This window comes from Crinia signifera, chromosome 7, assembly GCF_055691185.1.
Source record: "Crinia signifera chromosome 7, ASM5569118v1, whole genome shotgun sequence".
Taxonomy (NCBI): Eukaryota; Metazoa; Chordata; class Amphibia; order Anura; family Myobatrachidae; genus Crinia; species Crinia signifera.
In genome coordinates this window covers 195,394,775-195,417,632 of record NC_139223.1, presented here as the reverse complement: position 1 = coordinate 195,417,632, position 22,858 = coordinate 195,394,775, and the positions used below count along the sequence as shown (strand labels likewise).

At 44.5% G+C, this 22,858-nt stretch overlaps 1 protein-coding gene across 3 annotated transcripts in view; it reads left to right on the top strand.

The window, feature by feature from the left end:
* The window catches only part of METAP1D (methionyl aminopeptidase type 1D, mitochondrial), a 182,305-nt gene that overhangs the window by 59,348 nt on the left and 100,099 nt on the right, over positions 1–22,858 (top strand). For 2 of the 3 annotated variants that reach the window (XM_083154812.1, XM_083154811.1), the window contains exons 2-3: positions 16,968–17,137; positions 22,627–22,776. In XM_083154812.1, coding sequence (XP_083010938.1) covers positions 16,968–17,137; positions 22,627–22,776 — 320 coding nt within the window. The remainder of the gene's footprint in view (positions 1–16,967; positions 17,138–22,626; positions 22,777–22,858) is intronic. The other variant, XM_083154813.1, reaches the window with a different exon arrangement.

Genomic DNA, 22,858 nt, shown 5'->3' with positions numbered 1-22,858 from the left:
TGCAGATTTGTGCTAAGCAGTAAGTAATCTATACATCAATTCACACCTCATATCTCTCATTGAACAACCCAAGGTAAACGTTTATTCTTCATTCATTTTGCATATGAATATACCATCAAGACCATTGTGCACTACAAAGCGTATTTTCAAACACTAATGTAAAAATAAACACATTTTAAAATAGAAAAGGATTGTTTTAATAATTGTAATCTGTTTATTATGTTGCAGCAATAATTATGTGTCTATAACTTCTCGGACACTTAGCAGGCCCTCTATCTGTTTATTAAATTAACAAGTGGAAGGGTTTATTTGGGTCTGCATACTGTCCGTTCTGGTGGTCCTGTCATTAAGTGTGTCCTCAATAGTTCCCATACAATTTACAATGAGCAGACCTGCGTATAGAGCATCACATGTGCACACAGTTATCAGAAAGTAAAGAAAACCCCCAGATACCCAACACATTGGCCTAGAAAAATAACACACTATCCTGCCAAAGCTTTATAGCGAATACTTACTTAGTGAGATTACTATGTTATCATGTATCTAACATCAAATAATATGCAGTGTTGTATATATTATTAGTAATGAGGAGTTTTATTAGTGATAAGGAAATCTTAGGGAGAATGTACCTAAATATCGTTCTAATAATTATATAATATCAAATAAGTTAAAACAGATGTACAAAAAGTAATGCTTGTTTGATGAAAGATTTTATAGATTTAATATCAGTATTAAAAAACATATATACACAAAACACATAAATCACTGACCATATAAATTATCAAAATTATGGTGCATAGATAACTAAGCCACTGATAAATAAATATGGACTGGATAGATTGGGGCAAATGTATTAAGCCTTAACAAGAGATAAATGCAAGGGTGATAAAGAGAGATAAACGTCCAGCCAATCAGCTCCTTACTGACTTTTTCCAAACATAGCCTGTAACATGGCAGTTAGCAGGTGATTGGCTGGATATTTATCTCTCCTTATCACCCTTGCATTTATCGCTTGTTAAGGTTTAATACATCTGCTCCATTGTTTGGTACAGGATAAGTTTAAGAAATACTGACTGTCCCGTTTCAAATGCAGATCAGAAGATGGTATGCCAATCATACAACTAGGAGCAGTAATGTTGCCCGATGTGGGCTATTAATTACCCAGCACCGCTCGAGGACTCAGATCCCTTGGGATGGTGCCGCAGCACTTGTGTCCTCAAATATATACGGCCATACAGTGTGGTTTCAAATGTAGATCTGAAGATGGTATACCGATCATACAACTTGGAGCAATTTCAATGCCCAATATGGGCTAGTATTTACCCAACGCCGCTTGAGGACTTGAATCCCTTGGTTCGATGTTGCAGCACTGGTTTCCTCAGATGTATACGGTCAAATGGGAAATAGATGGTGTATTTGTATTCCAAATTGAATTCAGAGGGCCAACAGGGAGGCCAATACGCTTACAGGTTGTAGGCTGATGGGAAGAGCCAGTTGGTTCCACAATGTGGGGATGGTGGCCCCGGGTGCAGTATTGTCCAGATGGATGTTGTACCAAAAGTGTCCAGTACAGAGTGTAACTCCTGGAGTCCCCCTTGGACTAATAAGTTAAAAGCCCGTCAAAATGATTTCTTCTGCAATGCATACCTCCCAAGTGTCCCGGTTACCACGGGAACATCCCGGTTTTCAGAGACGTCTCCGCGTCCCTCCCAGTGTCCCCCAGCAGGGGGGGGGGGGGGTTGGGAATTCCCCCTGTCAGTTACTGGCCAGCAGTAATAGACGCTGTGCGCAAGCCCCCCATGATTAGGCCTGGTTTCCCCCTCCTGCAGAAAGTGTGAGTAAATTGCTTGAGGTAAAAAACAAAAAGTTTATGGGCCTAATTCGGACTGGTTCGCAAAGCACATTTATTCTCTAATAGACAAAACCATGTTGCACTGCAGATGGGGCATTCTATGTTCCGACTGCCGGAAACGTGGATTGTCGAAATCCAATTGGTAAAAAACACCTGTGGTTTTGACAATCCAGCGACCATTTAGATTAGACTTTTTTAGAAAGTCGAATCGGGCAAGCTTTAATGTGGTCAGAATCGGCCACATTGAATAGATGTGTGGCGATATTTCCGACTGTCAGAAATATCAGCACACATTGAATACCCCGATAAGCAGGTTTGTAATGAACTGGACATAAGAGTCAAAGGTAAAGCAGCCTACAACACATTTGCGGAAGTTTTGCTGCAGTTCTGGGAAGAAGTCCGGAACAGCGTTTGATTTCCATTGTAGATAGAATGCTACAAGTAGACCTGTTATAGCTGCAGAAGGTGATTAGATTAGATTACATGGTAAACAAATAACTATAATATCTTTATATATCTTTCAGAGTACATTAAGACATTATGGGTGACATTCTATGCGTTGAGATAAATGCGCATGTTTTTTTAGCGCACCACATCGCCGCAAATCGCACTTTTTCAAATCGCACTTTTCTGTCAAAATTCGCATATTTAATGTGATGCGTTTTGGAGGCTGAAAAGTGCGAAGTGGTGCGATTTGCGGCGAATTGGTGCGCTGTCTTTAGTCCTGAAAATGTGCGATTTTCATGTCTGAAAATCGCACGTTTGCAGGAAAGCGCAAAGTAACCCAGACTCCGAGGAAGAAACATCTCTGCGCATCTAGAGCAGAGATGTTTCTTCCTCGGCGTCTCTAGTCAGAATGATTTCTGGCCAATCAGGAGCCGACTTTCTCGGCTCCTGATTGGCCAGAAATCATTCTGTCTAGAGACGCCGAGGAAGAAACATCTCTGCGCCGGTGAAGTCCTGTGAGCCGGGTACCAGATGGGAGCAGCGCTTCAGCCGGAGAGGATGCCGAGGTCGTCGCCGGGGACCAGGTGAGTAGGATTTCCTTCCTTAGGTACCCCTGGGGACTACCTCGGATCCCGGACCCCGGATTCTTCAGGCCAGGAGCCCCGGAACCCCGGACCAGCCCCGGAACCAGGACCAAGGCCCCGGAACCGGACTCTTCTGCCCTGGAGCCCCTGAGCCCGGACCCAGGATCCAGGGACTGACCTACGGGCTCAAGGTAGGTAAGTATCAGTGTGTGTGTGTTCTGTGTGTATTAAACTTTTATTTTTCAGGGTGTCAGTGTGTTTTCTTTAACTATTTTATGTACTGTAGAACTACAAGTGCCAGCGGGCCCTTTAATGCCCCACATGCTGGGACTTGTGGTTCTCCAAGTCCCAGCATGCGGGGTAGGCTTGCTGGGACTCATAGTTCGCCAGTAGAAAACAATAGTTTTACTTCTTTTTTTTACACAATTCATCAGCCCGATGCCCACCGCCCAGGGGCATCGGGGACAGCCCCAGACTATCAGCATGGGCTGGTAAGTCCTGGAGGGGGGGGACCCCTTCATTGGGGGGGTCCCCACTTCCCCAGGACCCCTGCCCATGCTGACCAGCCAGGGGATTAATGCTTTGGACGCGGGACCTTATATAATAAGTGTGGCATTACCCTGCTGGCTGTTTGGGTCCGGTGCTGGTTCTTAAAATACGGGGGACCCCTAGTCATTTTGTCCCCCGTATTTTGGGAACCAGCGCCGGACCTTGGCCCTTATTCTGATCGGTGCGGCCCGATCAGAATATGCGGCCAGGACCGTGCAGGCGAATCCCCGCCTTCCATACGGATCGCCACCTCCATCCGTACGCGGATATGTGGCGGTCCGCATGAAAGTGGACGGGGATATGCCTCCTCCATCTTGGGAGCAGCCCCTGCATTCGATGGTCGCCGAACATCGAATGCAGGGCAGCACGCTCCACCAGTTCCCGCCACCCTAGACCACACGGACACTTGTCCGTATGAAATCATGTATGGGGGCGGGCAGCTGACATCCGGCGATGTCAGATGCCCGCCCCCTACACAAGCGTCACGGCTTCATTACCATGCATACGCCCCGCGTTTGCATGGGAACGCCCATGAAACGCGGGGCGTATGCATAGGGTAATGAGGCTAAGTAGCCCTACACGCCCCTCTCCGCCCCCTGTGCGGCGTATAAAGAATACGTGCGGCGAAACCGCTTGCACATGCGCAGAGTGACCTCTGCACATGCGCAGTTCAAAAACATCGGCGGTACGACCGCATGCGGAGAAATCCGCACCGATCAGAATAAGGGCCCTTGAGCCTGGTGCTGGTTTCATGAAATCAAGGGGACCCCGATTTGTCGGGGACCCTGATTTTATGTCACCAGCACCGGCTCAATGAGTCCGGGGCTGGTTATGCTCTGGCGGGGGACCCCGCACTCGTTTTTTTTTTATTTTAACCGTTTTTTTTTTTTTTTTAACACCAGAACCCTGCACAGAACATTGCGATCTGTGCAGGGTTCTGGCTAATTCGCCAAACAGACCCTGGTCTGAAATAAGTGCGATAATTAGACACCTAAAAATTGCGATTTGCAAATGCGCATAGCATTAAATAAGCGAGTTGTATACTGTTCTGTACGAAAACATCTGGATGCGATAAAAATGCGAATTAATCTCGCACTTTTGGTCAGCATGCCTTAACGCACATAATATGCGATTTCAGTCCCTTAGCGCATCCCATTAAATTGGCGATTTGAAGGAAAAATGCGATATCGCCATTTTGTTGTCTAATTAACGCCAAAAAACGCAGATCTCATCCCATAGAATGTCACCCTAAACTGCTTAACTTTAAATACACAGAAAACTGGGGTTGTAAATCTTTTCACTGGGAGTTTGTGTACATACCGAGGTGTCCTTATACACAATTGCTAAAGTCACGGCCTGCCATGTCCCAGTCGTTGGTGTCGTCATTTAAAATGTGCATCTTATTTGCATAAATAAAAATATATATATAAAACATAAATGACACCATTCTCAGAAGGTGTAAATTTAGCTTTTTCCACCTATTATGTGGCTCCTCCATTCTCCACATTTAAAATCCCCGAAATGCAGATGTCACCCAATTATTAAAGTTTCTTCACGATTTTAAGTCAGTCTCCGAGTGCCGCCTGTTCCACGCTATCTATTCAGGATACCCACATATCCCATTGCAGGGCACCGGAGCCAGCTAGTCCGTGGGGACGCCAGAGTGCCGCCTGTTCCACGCTATATATACAGGTTGAGTATCCCCTATCCGAAATGCTCGGGACCACGAGCATTCCGGATAGGGGAATTTTTCGGTTTTTGGAATAATTTTTTTTAGGCATACTTACCTGTCCCCTGAGGGTGTCCGGTGGTCCTTCAGCGTCCACAGCAGGCCTCCGGCTTCTTCTCTGGGTCTCTAGCGGTCCCAGGAATGCATTGCGCGAGTGTGCGCGCTTACCGGTGACGTCACCGGCGCGCACGCACACTCGCGCAATGCATTCCTGGGACCACTGGAGACCCTGGAGAAGATGCCGGAGGCCTGCTGTGGACGCCCTGGGACTTGGTAAGTATGAAAAGGGTTAGGGGGGGTTAAAAAAAAAATTTGAATGATTCCAAAAACCACGGTTTTTGGAATAATTCGGATAAGGGATGCACGGATACGGGATACTCAACCTGTATATATAAAACTAGGAATGGGTTGTCATTGTGGTAAAAGAGAAAATCATTGGTTGCGATTTATAACCTCAGATATTTGTTTGTACTATATTTGTGTATCTATGCAAATTTTTGTTCCCTACTAACAGTAGCAAAAACATTTGATTCTGTAAGTACTTTTTCCCCTCCTCTTAGAAGATCTTGTTTGCGCAACTCGCTTCAAAATTGAGCGTGGCCTTTCAGAGTCTCCATAATTATACGTTTCTCTCTGTATTTTATTTGGCTGTCTGAGCAATTAACCCCTGGTAGTAATGCAGCAGATAGCGTGACCAGCACTGGGATACATGCTTTACCCTATCAATACACCGTTGTTCTCTGCAAGCTTGTAGCTGAAGACTTGTCACACTATCCTTTCACTGATCTAGAAACCCCTTGCCTGTTATATGATGATTACAATTGCTTAAAGACATCTTCTACTCTAAACGTGCAGATGAAACAGGTATGGGTCACCTAGAAAAATCTCTTTGATGTAATCAGCGTCTGTCAATAGAATGAATTTGCTTTTGTTTCATAATGAAGGGCACTTGTCTGTTATGTCCAATCAGGCTTATCACTAAATTCTTTGTTTTCCACCTTTTAAATGTGAAATGCTTTCGTATATAATAGCCATTATCATGTTGGCTATTTCTGGATTTAAATTAGATTAAAGGTGACGTTTTTTTAAAAATGTTCATTATTCTGTGATGCAATGGATTCATTCTAGGTTATCCATAAGCTTACTGCCATAATGTAATGACCGATGGGGCAAGAACGTGCTCATGACAGCAGTTCCAAAAATAAGGCATTTTCCACATTTTAGTTTGCAAAGTGAACCTGTGATTCTTGACACATCTATGTTCTAATGAGTCTGTCATAGCCCATCTTACAATTCAACAGAAGAGTATTGGGGATAAAAAATGTTTGGGGGGGGGGGGGGGTATCTATCTGTCTCTCTTATACCATCAGCTCTGTGGTACTCAATAATGCCATAAGGCTGGATTATTGTAGTAGGACATAAAGTAGTTTACTACGAGGCAGTACGGATGGTGTAATGGTTAGCATTACTGCCTCACAGCACCGTGGTCATGGGTTTGATTCCCACCATGGCCCTACCTGTGCGGAGTTTGTATACTCTTCCCATACTTGCGTCAGTTTTCTTCCGGGTACTCCGGTTTCCTCCCACAATCTAAAAATATACTGGTAGGTTATTTTGGCTCCTAACAAATTTAACCCTAGAATAAATGCGTGTGCATGTGGTAGGGAATATAGATTGTAAGCTCCACTGCAGGGCAGGGACTGATGTGAATGTTCAACTAAGCGCTGCAAAATATGTATGTGCTATATAAGTAACTGGTAATAAATAAATAATAAATACTGTAGATCTCAGTATCAACTTAGAGTGAAGAATTCATATGTGGATTTTTTTTAATGCACCTAGACCATTGGTCCCCAACCTCGGTCCTTAAGTACCCCTAACAGTTCAGTTTTTCCAAGTCATCCAGTCGATGTGTCCCCAACTGTCACATTTTAAAAATCCACAGGTGACCTGGAAAACATGAACTGTTGGGGGTACTTGAGGACCAATGTTGGGAACCACTTAACCTAGACAATGTGTGTGAATAAACATGAATATAGCAAGTTACATCCACTTTGTGTGCATTATTCCTTTTGTGTTTTGTATTTTTTTTTTTACTAATAAATTACAATGCCACGGTTGGTTTGTTCTGCAATAGTGTTCAGTGTGGGATGAAGACTGCAGAAGACTCCATGCAGACCATGCTCCTCTTACCTTCAGTGTGGGATCAAGCTATCCGAAGGCTCTGTATTCTGAAGACCATGCTCCTCTCAATGTCATTGTTTCTTGTTTCATGAAGAGTGCAGAAGGCTCAGTCTCTTGCAGACCATGCTCCTCTTACCTTTGATGTGAGATGAAGAATGCAAAGTAGGTTTAGTCTCATGCAAACCATTCACCTCTTAACTTTGGTGTGGGGTAAAGTGTGCATAAGGCTCCTTCTCAAGCAGACCATACTCCTCTTACCTTCTGTGTGAGATGATGAGTGCAATAGGCTCAGCCTAATGCAGATCATGCATCTCTTACTTTTTGGTGTGAAACTTGCAGAAGGCCCAGTCTCATACTGACCATACTTCAGTGTGGGATGAAGTGTGTAGTAGGCTCAGTTTAATGCAGAACAAAAACTCATATTACCTTCAGTGACCTCAAGAGCAATATCCATCCACTATACTTTTTTGAGACAGATCTTGGATTACACCAAGATCAAAGGTGGTATGGCCACTTGGCTAGATCACTTCTCTGCGCTCTCGATCCCACAATTGCAGAAGGGCCTCCTATATTCCAGACAAACCCTCAAAGCCAATATGTACATTGAGCTATTTCTAAACATTTATCACAATTCTTATTTATCCCCTGTCAGATGTTTCCATATGGGAACCTCAGACACCTGGCCCGCCCCCCCCCCCTCCGCAAATGATCCCAGTCTGCAAGTGTCACTCAAGCATTACTATACAAACGAGCAGCGTGCGCAGCGCCGGCGGCTGCCCTGTCCTGCTCGCCCGGTCCCTGCCGCCAAGTGTCACGGATGGTGAGGCCGGGCGGCGGGCTGACACTCCGACATGTCCTCTCCTCTCTCAGAATTGCTGCTCTGTTCGGACGGGCGGCTTCCTGGCAGCACAGCACTGTACAGACTCCTCCCAGAGTCAGTGTCACCTGTGTCTGACGCCCTCCCTCCTCCCTGGGTACAGCAGCGCGTCATCAGCCTTCCCAAGCACTGGCTGTAGCCTGAAGGAGGAGAAGGTGTTTTGCTGCCGCCCGTGCCTGTGCCTCTTTAACTTATTCAAGGTGGATTTTTTTTTTTTTTACAGTTAAAATATGGTGTTACAATAAACATAGTAATAAACTTGTTTTTTTGGTGGATTCGTGGGGGGGGGGGGAGTGAATCTTCTGTTGCTGCCCTGCTGTGCTGTATATATCTTTATATGTATATATATATTTATTTATTTACAGCATGTTCTATAGCGCAGCAGATTCTGTCAGTGTCTTATATAGCGCAGCAGATTCCGTTACAGGTTGTTATATAGCGCAGCAGATTCCGTTATAGTGTCTTATATAGCGCAGTTGTGCCCAGAGAAAAACATCACTCTCTGATGAAAATAACCCTGTTTCACCACACAACATGTACAGATGCTAAAAGTGAGCCTTTGTGCCCTTGCAATTTCATGTGCATGGAAATCTACCAAGGAAAGACTTTGTAGCAGTATTTGCCTAAACTCGTAGATAAGCCATTGCCAGCAGCATCTGCATCTACCTCAGGGTTGCCTACTTCATGGCTGTCCTCTTCGGGAGAGGGCAGCCAGTTTAGTCAGGCACAGGGAGCCAAGCCACTGACAGGGCGGGTTAGTGGTGGGGCAGTCGACAGTTGATGAGTGTGTGGGCGTGGTCAATGTGATCATGTCCTTGTGGCCACGCCCCCCACATGCCATGCCGCTATTTCAGGCATTGCACAGCGGGGGTGGGGCTACAAAGATGCAAATCATGTCACTTGCTTGCATGGACCCCCACCGCGGGTGAGGGGTTCTCGCGGTAGGCTGCCCAGATTCCGGGAGGCTTGCCTACCTTTCTGGGGGCTGGGAGGTTGACCCGATTTCCGGGACTCTCCCGGCCAGTCTGGGAGGGTAGGCAAGCCTGATCTACCTCCAGTTGGGCCCTTTGTCTCATGCATATCACGCAGCCCTCACCTTTATTGTGGGCTTCTCTTACCCACTGTTAGCTTGTTCATCTACGCCTTGCAGTCTTTTTCAGCTACCTCTCTGCCTCACTTTCAGGCCCAGAAAAAAGAACAGATGAGGTCATCGCAGCACACCTACATACCCCCAATTCTATACATCCCTTTTCAACCACCTAATTTCTAAATGTCTCTGCCCAACTTTCATACCTAGAAAAGAGAACACAGAAATATCTTCTGGCACACCATTGAACCAGTAAAAAGCTGCCATTCTATTTGTACATACAATGTAGGAATCTTATGGGACATACACACTGGCCAATTTCAGGGCATTTTCTAACTGATCTCACTAGCTCGCTTAGAAAATACCCGTAAGGTGTGTACACACGCATCAATTTACTTTTGATTCGATTTGCTTTCGATTTCCCCAATTCCACCCCCTTTCGATTTGGCCTCTGCTTTCCATTCTATTCCACATTCGATCTGCACTTTTGCATACAATATCGATTTCGATTATCATTTAAGGCACAGTGTACACATTCGATTTACTGAATCAAATTCAATATTTCCTTGCCTGCACAGTTTAGTTTTCTTTTCGATACAGAGAAAACGGGAGCGCGCATCAAATCGAATCCAGATTGAAAGCGTCTTAAAAATCATTCAATTTCGGTACGATTTTGCTTCCATAAGCAAAATCGAATGGAAAACCTGTCAAAATCGAAGCGTGTGTACACCCCTTTACATTGCTCTGTGTAGGGGCCATAGTGATGTGCGGCGTCGTTCTTGCCCGATGATTAATATACAGCATGCTGGATATGGGCAGTACAGATGACATAATGGTTAGCATTACTGCCTCACAGTGAGATCATGGGGTCAATTCCCACCATTGCCCTAACTGTGCAGAGTTTGTATATTCTCCCCGTACTTGCGTGGGTTTCCTCCGGGTACTCCGGTTTCCTCCCACAATCAGAAAATATACTGGTAGATTATTTGGCTCCTAACAAAATGAACCCTAGAATTAATGTGTTTGCGTGTTCATGTGTTATATATATTGTAAGCTCCACTGGTGCAGGAACTGATGTGAATGTTAAAATATACTCTGTACAGCGCTGCGGAATATGTGTGCACTATATAAGAAACTGGTAATAAATAAATAATAATAATGCTGGATAGTAATCGGTCAGGACCAGTGTTCTCACCGGAGCATTAGCATTAGTCTGGATTGAATGTTTATTTCTAAAATATTACCTCTAAAGAAATGACAAACTTTTGTTTCAAATGCCCTTTAAAAGATACTTTTCAAAGTCACAGATTTACTGTATGTACAACATGCGCACTTTACAATGTGTTACAGTGTTACAAATAAGGGATAGTCTTCCTTTTCATCATGTATACAGTTTAACGAGGTCAATTAGTGTGATCCAAATATAGGAAGTCCGTATGAGATCCACAGGCCCTATTCTCTGCCAGTACACATGTTGGTGTGTTCCCTGCCACCGTTTTAGTAAATAGAGAAGCTAATTATAAACTACAAGATGATCTTATCTAGAAAGGAGAGCATTAGTAGAGCTGGACTAGGAGAGCGCTTCAAAGCGCTATGATGTGTACAGCGAGGAGATGAAGGGATGCCAGAGTGCTCATGAAGCTGAAAGTCATGTACATAAAATACATTATATTGACAGTGCAAATGCTCGGCATGAAATAAATCCTGTGTGTGTGATGTCACGGAAAGTTCTCTCGGGAAGAATAGACTTATTCATGATGCTTCCGTTTCTATGTCTTCAGTATCTGCATCACCAAAGAATTGTGTAGACTGCTTCCAGTTGGATTGGTTGTAATTTATACCTTATACGCAATAAAGACTTTTACAGCACATCATTCGTTACCCTGCCATCATGCAGCTTAAATGGAACCGTTCATTAAGAAGTATTTTTAGACAATATTTAAAGTCATGAGATAACAACAGGATCGTTAAGACAGCTGCAGACTGCTGAGACGTCCTGCAGGAGTTGGTGACGCTGACATTTATTTTGCAAATCTTAAATATTCTTATTAGAAGATCTACAGAACATCTACAAAACACGGCTTGTTAGCGAGACTGCAGTGTGAGCTCAGTCCTGTGGTCTGGAGCAGTTTTCTCATCCCTAGCCCTCAGGCTAACTATTAGTGATTATTCACCACTTAAAGTATTGTGACTTGGCTCCTGTGTAAAATGTATTCATTATTTAACACATTAATTAGTAAGAATAGCGCAGTATGTTCTTCTGAAAAACCAAGGATGCAATATTGCAAACAAGGAATAACGGTGAGATGTTTTGTGTGATCGATGTTATATGATGAAATAATTTGGGCAATAATTTGGGCAATACAGGTGGTCTAGTAGTTAGCACTGATGCCTCATTGCACTGAGGTCATGGGTTGGATTCCCACCATGGCCACAACTGTGTTGTGTTTGAGTAATTTCCCCGTAATTGCGTGGGTTGCCATGAGTTACTCCTGTTTCCTCACACAATCCAAAAATATACTGGTAGGTTATTTGTTCCCCCCCCAAAAATTAACCCTGTTCTTGTACATAGGAGTCTGGTTCTTAACGGCCGTCAAATACTATGTTTCTAAATATTTTGCAGCAATTTCAAATTTAACAAGAGAAAGTTCACATGTATCAAATATATTTTGTAATCAATCCTTGTTAGAACCAAACTATGCTCATTTATATCCCAGCTCATTTGCATGCACTTTGCACAATTATGCAAATTTTTCGATCTTGTTCATACATAGTGAACATACACCTACTGTTGCCGTAAACTGTCCTCAGACAAATATTGTGGGTCTGCAGAGTTTTTTCATTAACTGTTCTACTTGTCTTAAAATACTGCTCAGCTAAGCCTCAGTTATGAGTTCTATCCGTTCTCTGTTCCTCAATCATAGTCTGGTTCGGTTCGGCCTAGCTCACGACAGACATAGACGGGATCCCGACTGTCCGGACTCAGACAGTGCGGCAAGCACAACAAAGCCCCTGCGGGCTTGCTGCACTCGCCATGCTGCAAGCATGGTGGCTCGCTATGCTCGCTACCTATTCTATTCTCCCTCTATGGGGGTCATGGACCCCCACGAGGGAGAATAGCCGGTGGCTGTCGGGACCTCGAGTGTCTGGGCTTTGACTGTCGGGATCCCGATGTTGGGGTAATGACTGTCGGGAAACTGTCCGGCACCCATCTCCCTGCAGCTGAGGACATCTATCATTCCAGGGTGCTGAAACGAGCAGGCAGGATCATTGAGGACAAGTCCTACAGTACACATGACCTGTTCCAGAGGCTACCGTCTGTCATACGGCGCAGCTTAAGGCCTACAAGGACGACTAGACACAGAAATGATTTTTTCTCCCCAGGCGGCTATCCTAGCCAATGCCCCACTAGTGTAGCCCTCACCCGTCCCCAATCACATAGTCAATTATCTGCCATGTTCCCTCCCTATATCATGTTTGGCCTATTGTCTTATAGTATGGTCTACTGTAATGTAAGTAAGGTAAGGTAATGTATTGTCACAGCGCGTGGTAGTTATCGGAAACAAATTCCTGTGTATTATGCACCTTCTACTGATACACCTGGCAATAAACTGATTCTGTTTAAATCCTTACTTACTTACACTCCCAAAATGCCAAGGGAGTTCTCCTGGACTCCCAGAAGAGTACCCCCTCATCCTGGATCCCAGCCCCTGTCATAGTGAAGTTGACACTACGAATCCCGTCATCATGGTCCAAACCCTTGCTCCACAGTGACCTGATTAGAGCAGGAGGGATGGGAGTTATATTGTTTCCTGAACATTAAACTGAGATCTGACTTTAATATAAAATGTGCCTAATCTGCTTGGGTTCCTCACCTTAGAATATGCAAAATTTCCCATCTCCACAGATGCCTCCATTTTGGAGGACAAATGCTGTTTGCCCAAAATTGGGCGCATTCACCTTAAAATATGACGTCACATTGCATTTGTTAGTGCGGAACCGAGATTTGTCACTTCCTGTCTTATGGTCTATAGTCACCAAGTACCACAAATCTTCTGTAATCTATAAATGACCTTATGTTTCCATCTTTTTGTCCTGTCAATAGCAAATTTTATGCAAACCCTTTCTTTATGTGGGGGACTTACGCAGCCAGAGCATGTACATAATGCTTGAGTGATTTCCTCTGATTGGCCCCAATAAATACATTTGTGCAGTGAAAAAATGGAAATGCAAGACTTTCTTTACTCCGTGAAGAATGAAATGTGTGTGTGCATAATACACTGCAAGATTTTTCAAGAACACTTCAGCCTTATGAAAAGATTACCATAATGCTACCTACTAAGGTTTATCTGCATGACTTTTTTATCTTAAGTACTGGAAGCATAGATTGAAATTGCCAGAGGACAAATTTATTGGTTTCACCTGAGCACAATTAAAGCCTTTTTTTTTTAATTCTCCATTAAAAAAATAAATCCTATAACTTGCTATTTTGTGAAATCATAAATGTCTGTATTTCTCCAGTCTTTGATTTTTTATTTTTTTTTAGTGTTAAGTATCACATACAGTGGAGAGGAGTAGCCAAACTTGCACCAGTCACTTAGCTGTTGGGGGCAGATGGAGCAGAGATTATTGTATTAAATTGAGCACTTTGGCTAAAGTTTAAGTGTAATCTGTATTATCTGCTTATTTTAGGTGTGACTCCATATTTTTGGGACTACAATATGGTGTACTGTACTCTATCTGTAGATAACATATGCATAGTCTAAGAGATTCTAAGTAATGTAGATCAAGTGCAGTAATGATTTGACATTTGATTTGACATTTGAACTGGATCCATTCCAGTCTTGCTTCCTAACTCTCCGCTCCCCTAAAACTGCCAGTCTGCAATGATCTTCATGCTGCCAAATCTTCATTCTGCCAAATCTAAGGGCTTCTACTCGTTGCCTATTCTTTTTGACCTCTTTGCTGATTTGTCACTGTGGACCACCCTCTCCTTCTGTAAATCCTTCACTCCCTTGGTCTGCCTGACACTGCTCTCTCCTGGTTATCTTCCTACCTCTATGACTGCTCCTTCTCTGTCTCTTCCTATGGCACCACCTCACTTCCACTGACATTCGGTGTCCCCCAAGGCTCTGTTCTTGTTCCTCTCCTTTTCTCTCTCTATACGTCCCTACACTGGCTCCCCTTTCCCTTCAGAATACAATTCAAGATCCTCACACTCACTTACAAAGCCATCCCCCATTCCTCTCTTACCTTATCTCTCTACACGCCGCCTCTCCTGCCAACTGGTCACTTCCTCCCATTTCTGCCTCCAACATTTTGTCCATTGTGCTCCTTATCTCTGGAATTATTTACTTTTTCCTATCGGGCACTACACTTCCCTACAAAACTTTAAACAAGCTCCCAAGACCCACTGGTATTGTGCTTTTTGAAAGCACCAGAAAGAACGTCTGTGATTTAAGGGAAAATTATTGGTCTGTACTCTATGGAAGGTTTGAGACATCTTCTGCTATGTGTCACTCAGTTCTTAGTATACAGTTGATACGTTGTGACAGAGGTCTGGTATCAGAGCTTGATGGAGTGTCCATGCAGTTGAGCATTTCTTCACACAAGAGACTACTGTTGAATATGAAGTCACTTGCGGTAGAGCTTATGGTGCTTAATCATGGGTGTTCCTGGGTATTGACTGGGAGGTGGCATGAAGTGTTCACGATGAAAGGACAGTGTATTGGGTGTGTTATAGGAATGTCATCGATGTATCAGGGACTGCGGCTGCATTCCCAAATTCTAATCCACAGCCTCAGAGGCCATGTTTAGATAAATTTGAGAAGACCATGCTCGGCAGCCCATAGGTTGTCACAAGTGTCAATGGTGTGCTGGTACTGTGCCAACTATAGGGCTGGACTGGCCCTTCTGACAAATGTCAGATGGGCTGGTCCAGCATTAACAACTTGGCCAAGCAGCTCTGCTAGGCCAAAGGGCGTATAAGAGCCAGGGGGTGGCCATGCAGCTCTGCCTACTGGCGCTCTGCTCAGCTGCCCAATGTACAGAAAGACTGAGACCAGGGATTAAGGATGGCCACCGTTGTGATAGTCATTGATGGTTACAATCTATGGTGATAGTGCAAGCATTCATCGATAGCATTATACTATGCAATGGATGATCATCAATGGTTTTACCTATCGATGGGCATCCATTTTCTGTGACTTACTGGCCTGTGGGCTAACCAGAACCTGCGGGCAGGCTTCACGGGCATTAGGGGCAGAGTTATACTACCAAAAAAATCAGATTCTCCCCCATCAATAGAAAAACTATTCTACATCGACCATAAACATTGATAGTTAAGAATCATCTATGGGCGATGGCCAGCCCTACCAGGGACTGCACCCCTTGTTATGTGCACGCACTAGATTGCTGGGGCTGCTTCAGACTAGTAGCCCATCTATGACCAGTGGCGCACAGAACCATCCTTGCATGCAGTATAGGTGGACACTGCTGCACAGGGGATAGGCAGGAAATAGCATTTGCATATTGCTGCAGCTGCAAATCAGACAATAGCAGGGGCAGTGAATGCAGTTCCTCCCAATCAGGCCAAGAATTCCTTCCATGCATTTTTTGTGGGCTTTAGCCTAAAGACCACCTCACAAGTTTCCACTGAAGTAGGATTGGCCAATTCCCATAACAACGATATTATCAGCCAATCAGAATGACTAGGCTGAGTGATAAGCATTCATTTGTATTTCTTTGCTCATTTCGGCATTAGACAGGAAACAGATGCCAGGATGCAGTTAGCTTATGCTATATCTTGTGTATAATTTGTTTATGTAGTCTTTGATGTAATATAACATAAAAGCATAATGAATGGAGACTGTCACATTTTTTGAAAATGTCAACCCAATTGGTTTGGGAGCCCCCTCTTTCCCTAACGATCAGTACAGCTGGGATCTGATGCCCACAATTCTTGCCATTCAGGAAATATTCTAGTAACCCTTTAGTAGTTATTTCTTCCCATGTGGGTTTCAGAGATACTTTTATAATTCAACATTTCTGCGCCTAGGCAGTGACAGAACTATCCATATTATACTGTAGGTGGTGCAGTGTTTATAGGGCCTGGTGGGTCCTGGACTTGAAGCCCAAGTGGTTACATTTTCTTTTGATGACTTGAGCGTGGAACTTGGGTCTGGACTTGGGGCCCCTCCTTCCTTTGCCCCAGTACTGCTCTGCGCAGCACCTCTTGGTACTGGGCATCAGATACCCTTGCTTGGTTGGGGAAAGGGCCGTAACAATTATTTTTAATCTTGTGCATATCTGGAATCTGAATGATTTATTTAATGATATCCTCGAGTTTCACCTTGTTTATCTATGAAGCATCAAAACATTTAAAGCTGGGTGATTTTTGTTCTTCTCTCTGGAATACGGGCAGATAAACTAGCTGGTTTCATATCATCCATACAGATTTGTTTCCCAATTAGCTCAGACGTGCTGACGTATTTTATAGCAAATGGATTTTCAGCAGAACAGAAAAGTTAGTGTTTTCACTTTCTACCCCGAAAGTTCCGTTAATGACGAGCGCTGATTTAAACAGTTTAACGTGATGATGTTTGAGAAATGAAAGGATATATTAACTGATATTTTTCTTTTCACATCTCTCCTTGCAGGTTATGTGACTGGCTGTCATAGAGTTTTCTCTCCATCAATCAATCATATCTACTTACACAGGCAGTTAAACATTCAACAAAGGAGATGTTTCTCTTCGCAGAGACAAAGAAGAACTGCTTATAGTATAGTTTGGCCAGGTACAGTTTCCCCCGCTCATCCAGTTCCTGAGGTAACTGTAATTTCTATTATCTGATTATTTTCCCAGTCAATATAAAGGTTGACTGCACTACTGATCAAGTATATTCATCCAGTGACAGTCGGGGGGCTGAAAATCCCGGCCTGGGATTTAAATCCTGAACAACAATGCCACATGTACTTCGCTCCCAGCCAGATAGTGCTGTGAAGAATAGGTAATCAGTGGATACAGTAGGTGAGCCCAGCGTCAAGACAGATAGTTACATGCAATCTGTCCAATGATGCAGACATCGGCAGGTGGCCATCAACTCCGAGGAAGTGGCCAACGGACTTGTAAACTGTGCCATAATGTTAGTAAATGATTTAAGTAAATAAGATGTTTTTATGGTCGATGTCCGACCCGCGCCTTCATCATTAGACAGACTGTTGTGAATGTGATGAGTCCGCATTGAGGCTGATGCGGTTACATTTGAAGAAAAACATAAGCTCCCGTAATAAGGTTTTTTATATATTTTCCTTTTCTTTTCTTTTTTTCTTTTTTATGTAACCATTATTATCTAACTGAACTGGAATAACAGTCTGCTTGTGATAATAATATATCTTGCATCATATACCGCTGGCAAAAGGCACTGCAATTTACCTGCCATCGCAGCAAGCACTCTGAGATTCTGGATCTCAGAAAGTTCCACTGTAATTGTGGTTAAAAGTTGTATGGCGAGTAGACAATAACCAATTTGTTAGCAAACAGTCCTCATAGTACTTAATAGAATGCATGTGGATTATTCTAACTATCCAAGTCATCTGCAGGTCTGTGTGTATCCAAGTTACGGTCGCCAGTGCAAATGGTCATTTATTCGTATGTTTATCCCAGAACTCATTACATTTCATAATGTTGTAGGTTGTTGTATTTATATGGCAGCATACAGGGTTGTGGTGGGGAAGATGGGGTGCAGAATTTAGAATTTTCTTAAAAGCAGATAGTTTTCTGTACGTGATATACAGATGTGTCCTTATACACCGAGGCCTCAGTCACATCACGCAGCCCCTCTTGGCGGACCAGTTAATGCACTCTAGACCAGGGGTGGCCAACCTGTGGCTTTTTTCTTAATGATATGTGGATCCTGTGGCACTGCTGCATGCCTCTCCTGACAGTGCGCTACTCCGCTGTGTGCCGTCTCCTTGTATCCAGCATCAGGAAGCGGGAACAGAGACCGCAACGGGGCGAGAGACTTGGTGTGGCAGCCGGACAGCAGAGCGGTTGCGGTAGCAGTCAGACAGGGGAGCGGATGCGGCAGCCGGGGTGCATGTTTGTCTCATCCCCAGCCTAACTAAAAAACTGTGGTTTGACACAAGGCCATGTTCCTACACAAGTCATTCCAAAGGTGTGAACACAGAAATGGGTCATGGCCTTGTGGGAGCTAGGCGCCGCCCATTTTCTGCATGGTATCGGCTCTTCGTTTTACAATAACATATTTTTTGGCTCATTGCATCTGATTGGTTGGCCACCCCTGCTCTAGGCGATCCCAGCCCCCACTGAAATTGGTGGCAGCAGGGACCTGAGAGGGTGCCGGCATTGGCAGGTGCATGCATACTTGCCGATGCCGGCGGGTGGGAGTGATGGGGGCCTCTCTGAAAGGATGAGGGAGGGCTTCGTTAGCGATGGGTGGGGGTGGGCGTCCTTAATGATACTGTCTACACACTAGAGAAGAAAGTAAAAGATATCACTCAGAAGGAACCTTCTGAGTCATATATTTTACTTTCTCGTCTATTGTGTAAGGAGCCTATTAGCTGACTTGGCTGTGCCGCCTTTTCCTCAAAATGTGCATCTTCCAAAAATAGAACAACTGGAAGTGACAAATTACTTTGCTAGATTGCACTGATCAAAGCGACACTTGTGTTACTGTGTGCGAATGAGTCTGAATCTGTATACAAAGTGCTATGATGTGCTGCTGTCAGCCAAATCCAAGGGTCACTTCTCCCTGCTTATCCTTTTGGACCTATCTGCTGCCTATACACTGTGGATCACCCTCTCCTCCTCCACACACTCCAAAACATTGGCCTCTCTGGCACAGTCTTGAACTGGTTTTCCTCTTACCTCTTCAACCGTTCCTTCTCAGTCTCTGCCTCTGGCTCTACCTCACCACCTTCTATCCTTCCTGTCGGGGTCCCTCAGGGTTCCGTCCTTGGCCCCATTCTGTTCTCTCTGTACACCTCCTCTCTGGGTGCACTCATTAACTCCTTTGGCTTCCAATATCACCTCTATGCAGATGACACCCAAATCTACCTCTCCTCTCCTGATCTGTCCCCCACTGTTTTCTCTCAAGTTTCCAACTGCCTCGCTGCCATCTCTACCTGGATGTCTGAGCGATTTCTGAAGCTGAATATGGACAAAACCGAACTTATTATCTTTCCCCCACCCAGAGCTATGCCCCCTACTAATATCTCTATCACTGTTAACAACACCATCATCTCCCCTGTTCCCCAACTCCGCTGCCTGGGTGTCACTCTTGACTCCTCCCTCTCCTTTGCACCCCACATCCAAGCCCTGGCCCATTCTTGCCGGTTCCAGTTACGCAACATTGCTCGCATCAGGCCCTTTCTCTCACAGAGTGCAACTAAGTTGATCATCCACTCATTAGTCATCTCACGGCTTGACTACTGTAATGCTCTTCTCACTGGCCTCGCTCAATCCCAACTAGCTCCTCTCCAATCTGTCCTCAATGCTGCAGCCAGGCTTATCTTCCTCTCCCGCCGCTCTAACTCTGCTACTCCCCTTCAACAAAATCTGCACTGGCTTCCATTCCCATACAGAATCCTCTTCAAACACCTCACACTCACATACAGGGCCATCTCTTATTCCATTGCTCCATATATCTCTAACCTCATCTCCATTCATACACCCTCCCGCCCTCTACGGTCAGCTGATGACTGTCGTCTCTCCTCCACCCTGATCACTGCTTCCCATGCTAGAGTACAGGACTTTGCCCGTGCTGCACCCCTTCAGTGGAACGCACTCCCTCGCTCCATTAGACTCTCCCCGACCTTGCAAAGCTTCAAACGGGCACTGAAAACTCACCTATTCATCAAAGCGTACCCTTCCACTGCATAAACCAGCTGGTTCTCCGACCCCTTGCCTGTTTACATCCTGCTATCTAACCACCACCCCCTCGCTTGCACCTCTTGTAATCTGTCTGTCTCCCCTTCCTACTAGATTGTAAGCTCCTCCGAGTAGGGCCCTCTTCCCTCCTGTTGTCAAAGCCCACTTCTCTTCACATGTCACTCACAGCTCTCCTTTACTCCAACACTCAGTGACCATCTTCATACTCATCTCCATCATTGGCCTCAAGCCTCTAGTTGTATGTTGATTGGGTCCTCACTACTTACATTTAAGCTGTAATGTGTATTGAACTGTGGTGCTCTTTATTTGTACTGTATTTTTGTTATTTATTCAATGTTATGCCAAGTTTTGTCTCCCTGTATTGTTCCTTTGTACGGCGCTGCGAAACACTTGTGGCGCCTTATAAATAAAATTATAATAATAATATGATGCTGCGGCCACAGATTTTTGTCACTTCAAGTTCTGGTCTTCTGTGACTTTGTACTTGTTACTTGTGACTCACAATTTAAAGATACCGACGGTATGCTACTCCTTAATTGCACTGTATGACGTAATGATGGTAGGTGTATGAGGGCAGGTGTATGAGGGCACATCTGTAGGAGCATATTTTCAACAGAAATTTCCGGGTGAAAAGTGGTTTTCGGGAGATATCCTTTTCAACAGTTCCCATAATGCATCTAGTGGGTGACTGCAGCAGATATGGGAGATATGTGTTCCAATCTGCCTCATGGGTGTCTGTGCTTATTCTTTAGGCCAGGCATGTCCAAACTGTGGCCCTCCAGTTGTTGTGAAACTACACATCCCAGCATGCCTTGCTATAGTTTTAGCATTCCCTAATAGCAAAACTGTGGCAAGGCATGATGGGGCTTGTAGTTTCCCAACAGCTGGAGGGCCATAGTTTGTACATGCCGGCTTTAGACAGTCCATACTAGCCTACGGGCTGCTGTAACACTATGGGGGAAATTTACTAAGATGGAAGTTCTATTTCAAATGGAATGTTGCTATGGGAAACCAATCAGTTACTATCTATTATCTACCCCCACCCCCTTCACATTTGCTAAGAGATTGCACTGAGATTGCTTCCCGTATGAGTGGGTGCTGTACGCGTGGTGAGATAATTGCACACAGCTTTATGGACATAATATTCCGTCACTTGCAGACAACACTCACCAAACTATCCAAGTGATCTGATTGGTTTATACTGCGGGACCGGTGCAATATCACAGCTAGTACTAGCGCGAAGAGAATTGACAATCTGCATTCTCAGGGCTGTGAGTTTGTGTAGCAGCCCCTTATTTCCGGCTTGATGCCAATCAACTGGGGAAACGTTTTGAGGGGTATCCAATGTCTACTAATATTTCTGACAGTGGGAATATCGGCAGTTAAGGTATTCAATCCCAGCTGGGACTCATCTGCTACAGACCCACCTGGAGGCGAGTCTGTATTGTCGTAAACGGATGTGGATTGTCGAATCCGGGGGCGTTTTTCTACAAAACGGCCGCATTTTCTCCAATCCACGGACTTTCCGACATTGCATTCCAGCTGCCGATGTTCCAACAGTTGGAATCCCAGATTGAATACCCCCCTTACTTTCTTCCAGTGGCTGAACTTGTGGGTTGTGAGCCCAGGTGAAAAAATATAATGTGGGCCTCTCCACCACAAACCAAGTTCACATATGCATCATGGCAGTGGGTGACAGGGGGAGGCAGAGTGGGACAGGGGCAGCAGTGGGCCTCAGGGGCCCCAGTGCACTGCACCTGCCTGTTCAGCCTCTGGTTCCTTCCCAAGTTCAGGGATTATCGCAGAACATGTGCAATAACAGAACATAAAATGCAGCCACTGAGGACAGCATGTGGAGAAAGCCATAGTGACAGCTTCATCATCTCCTCATCCAGAGAATGGGAAGTTTTCCTTTAACGTGTTTTCTTACACGTCAAGTATCTGAGTACTTCATAGCAAAATAAAACAAAGCCGTAGGCTTCAACAGAAGTGTCACAATATAATAACAAAATTTTCAATTTAGGCTCATTACTAAAATATTTTCAATAAATGTTTTTCTCTTATCTTTTTTGTCATTTTAATGTAGAAGAAAAAAAAAGACTTAGGTGTTTTATAACTGTTGCATTGATGTAATGTGTGTCGGGAAGCTGCTGCTATTGCACATTTTGTTTCTGCCACAGTTTGCCGTTCGCAGGCTGTGTAAGCTTCTTGTAATAGGCAATGTTAAGTTCAGAAAGGCACGGGAAGGAACACTGAAGAAGCCTTGAGGGTCTGCTTGGTAGCTCACGAAGGTCACTCCTCGAACGCAAAGGGCAAGTTGCCATGAAGCAGGAGGGACTGTCTGAGAAAATGATCCCATTGTCATGCTGCTTTCTGATCTTCATTTCCAATCCTTTTCCTTCAAGCACATAATGAAGCCAGACTATGTGACGACAGGCATTGTGCCCGACTGGGGAGACTCCATTGAAATTAAGGGCGAAGATCAGATTCAAGGGCTTCGTCAGGCTTGTCAGCTAGCCCGTCACATTTTACTTATGGCCGGAAAAATGTTAAAGGTAATGAAGGACGAAACTTATACCCCTCAGACCATTCATTGGTCAAAGGTGAAGCTTGTTATTAGGTATAAAGGCAAACAGG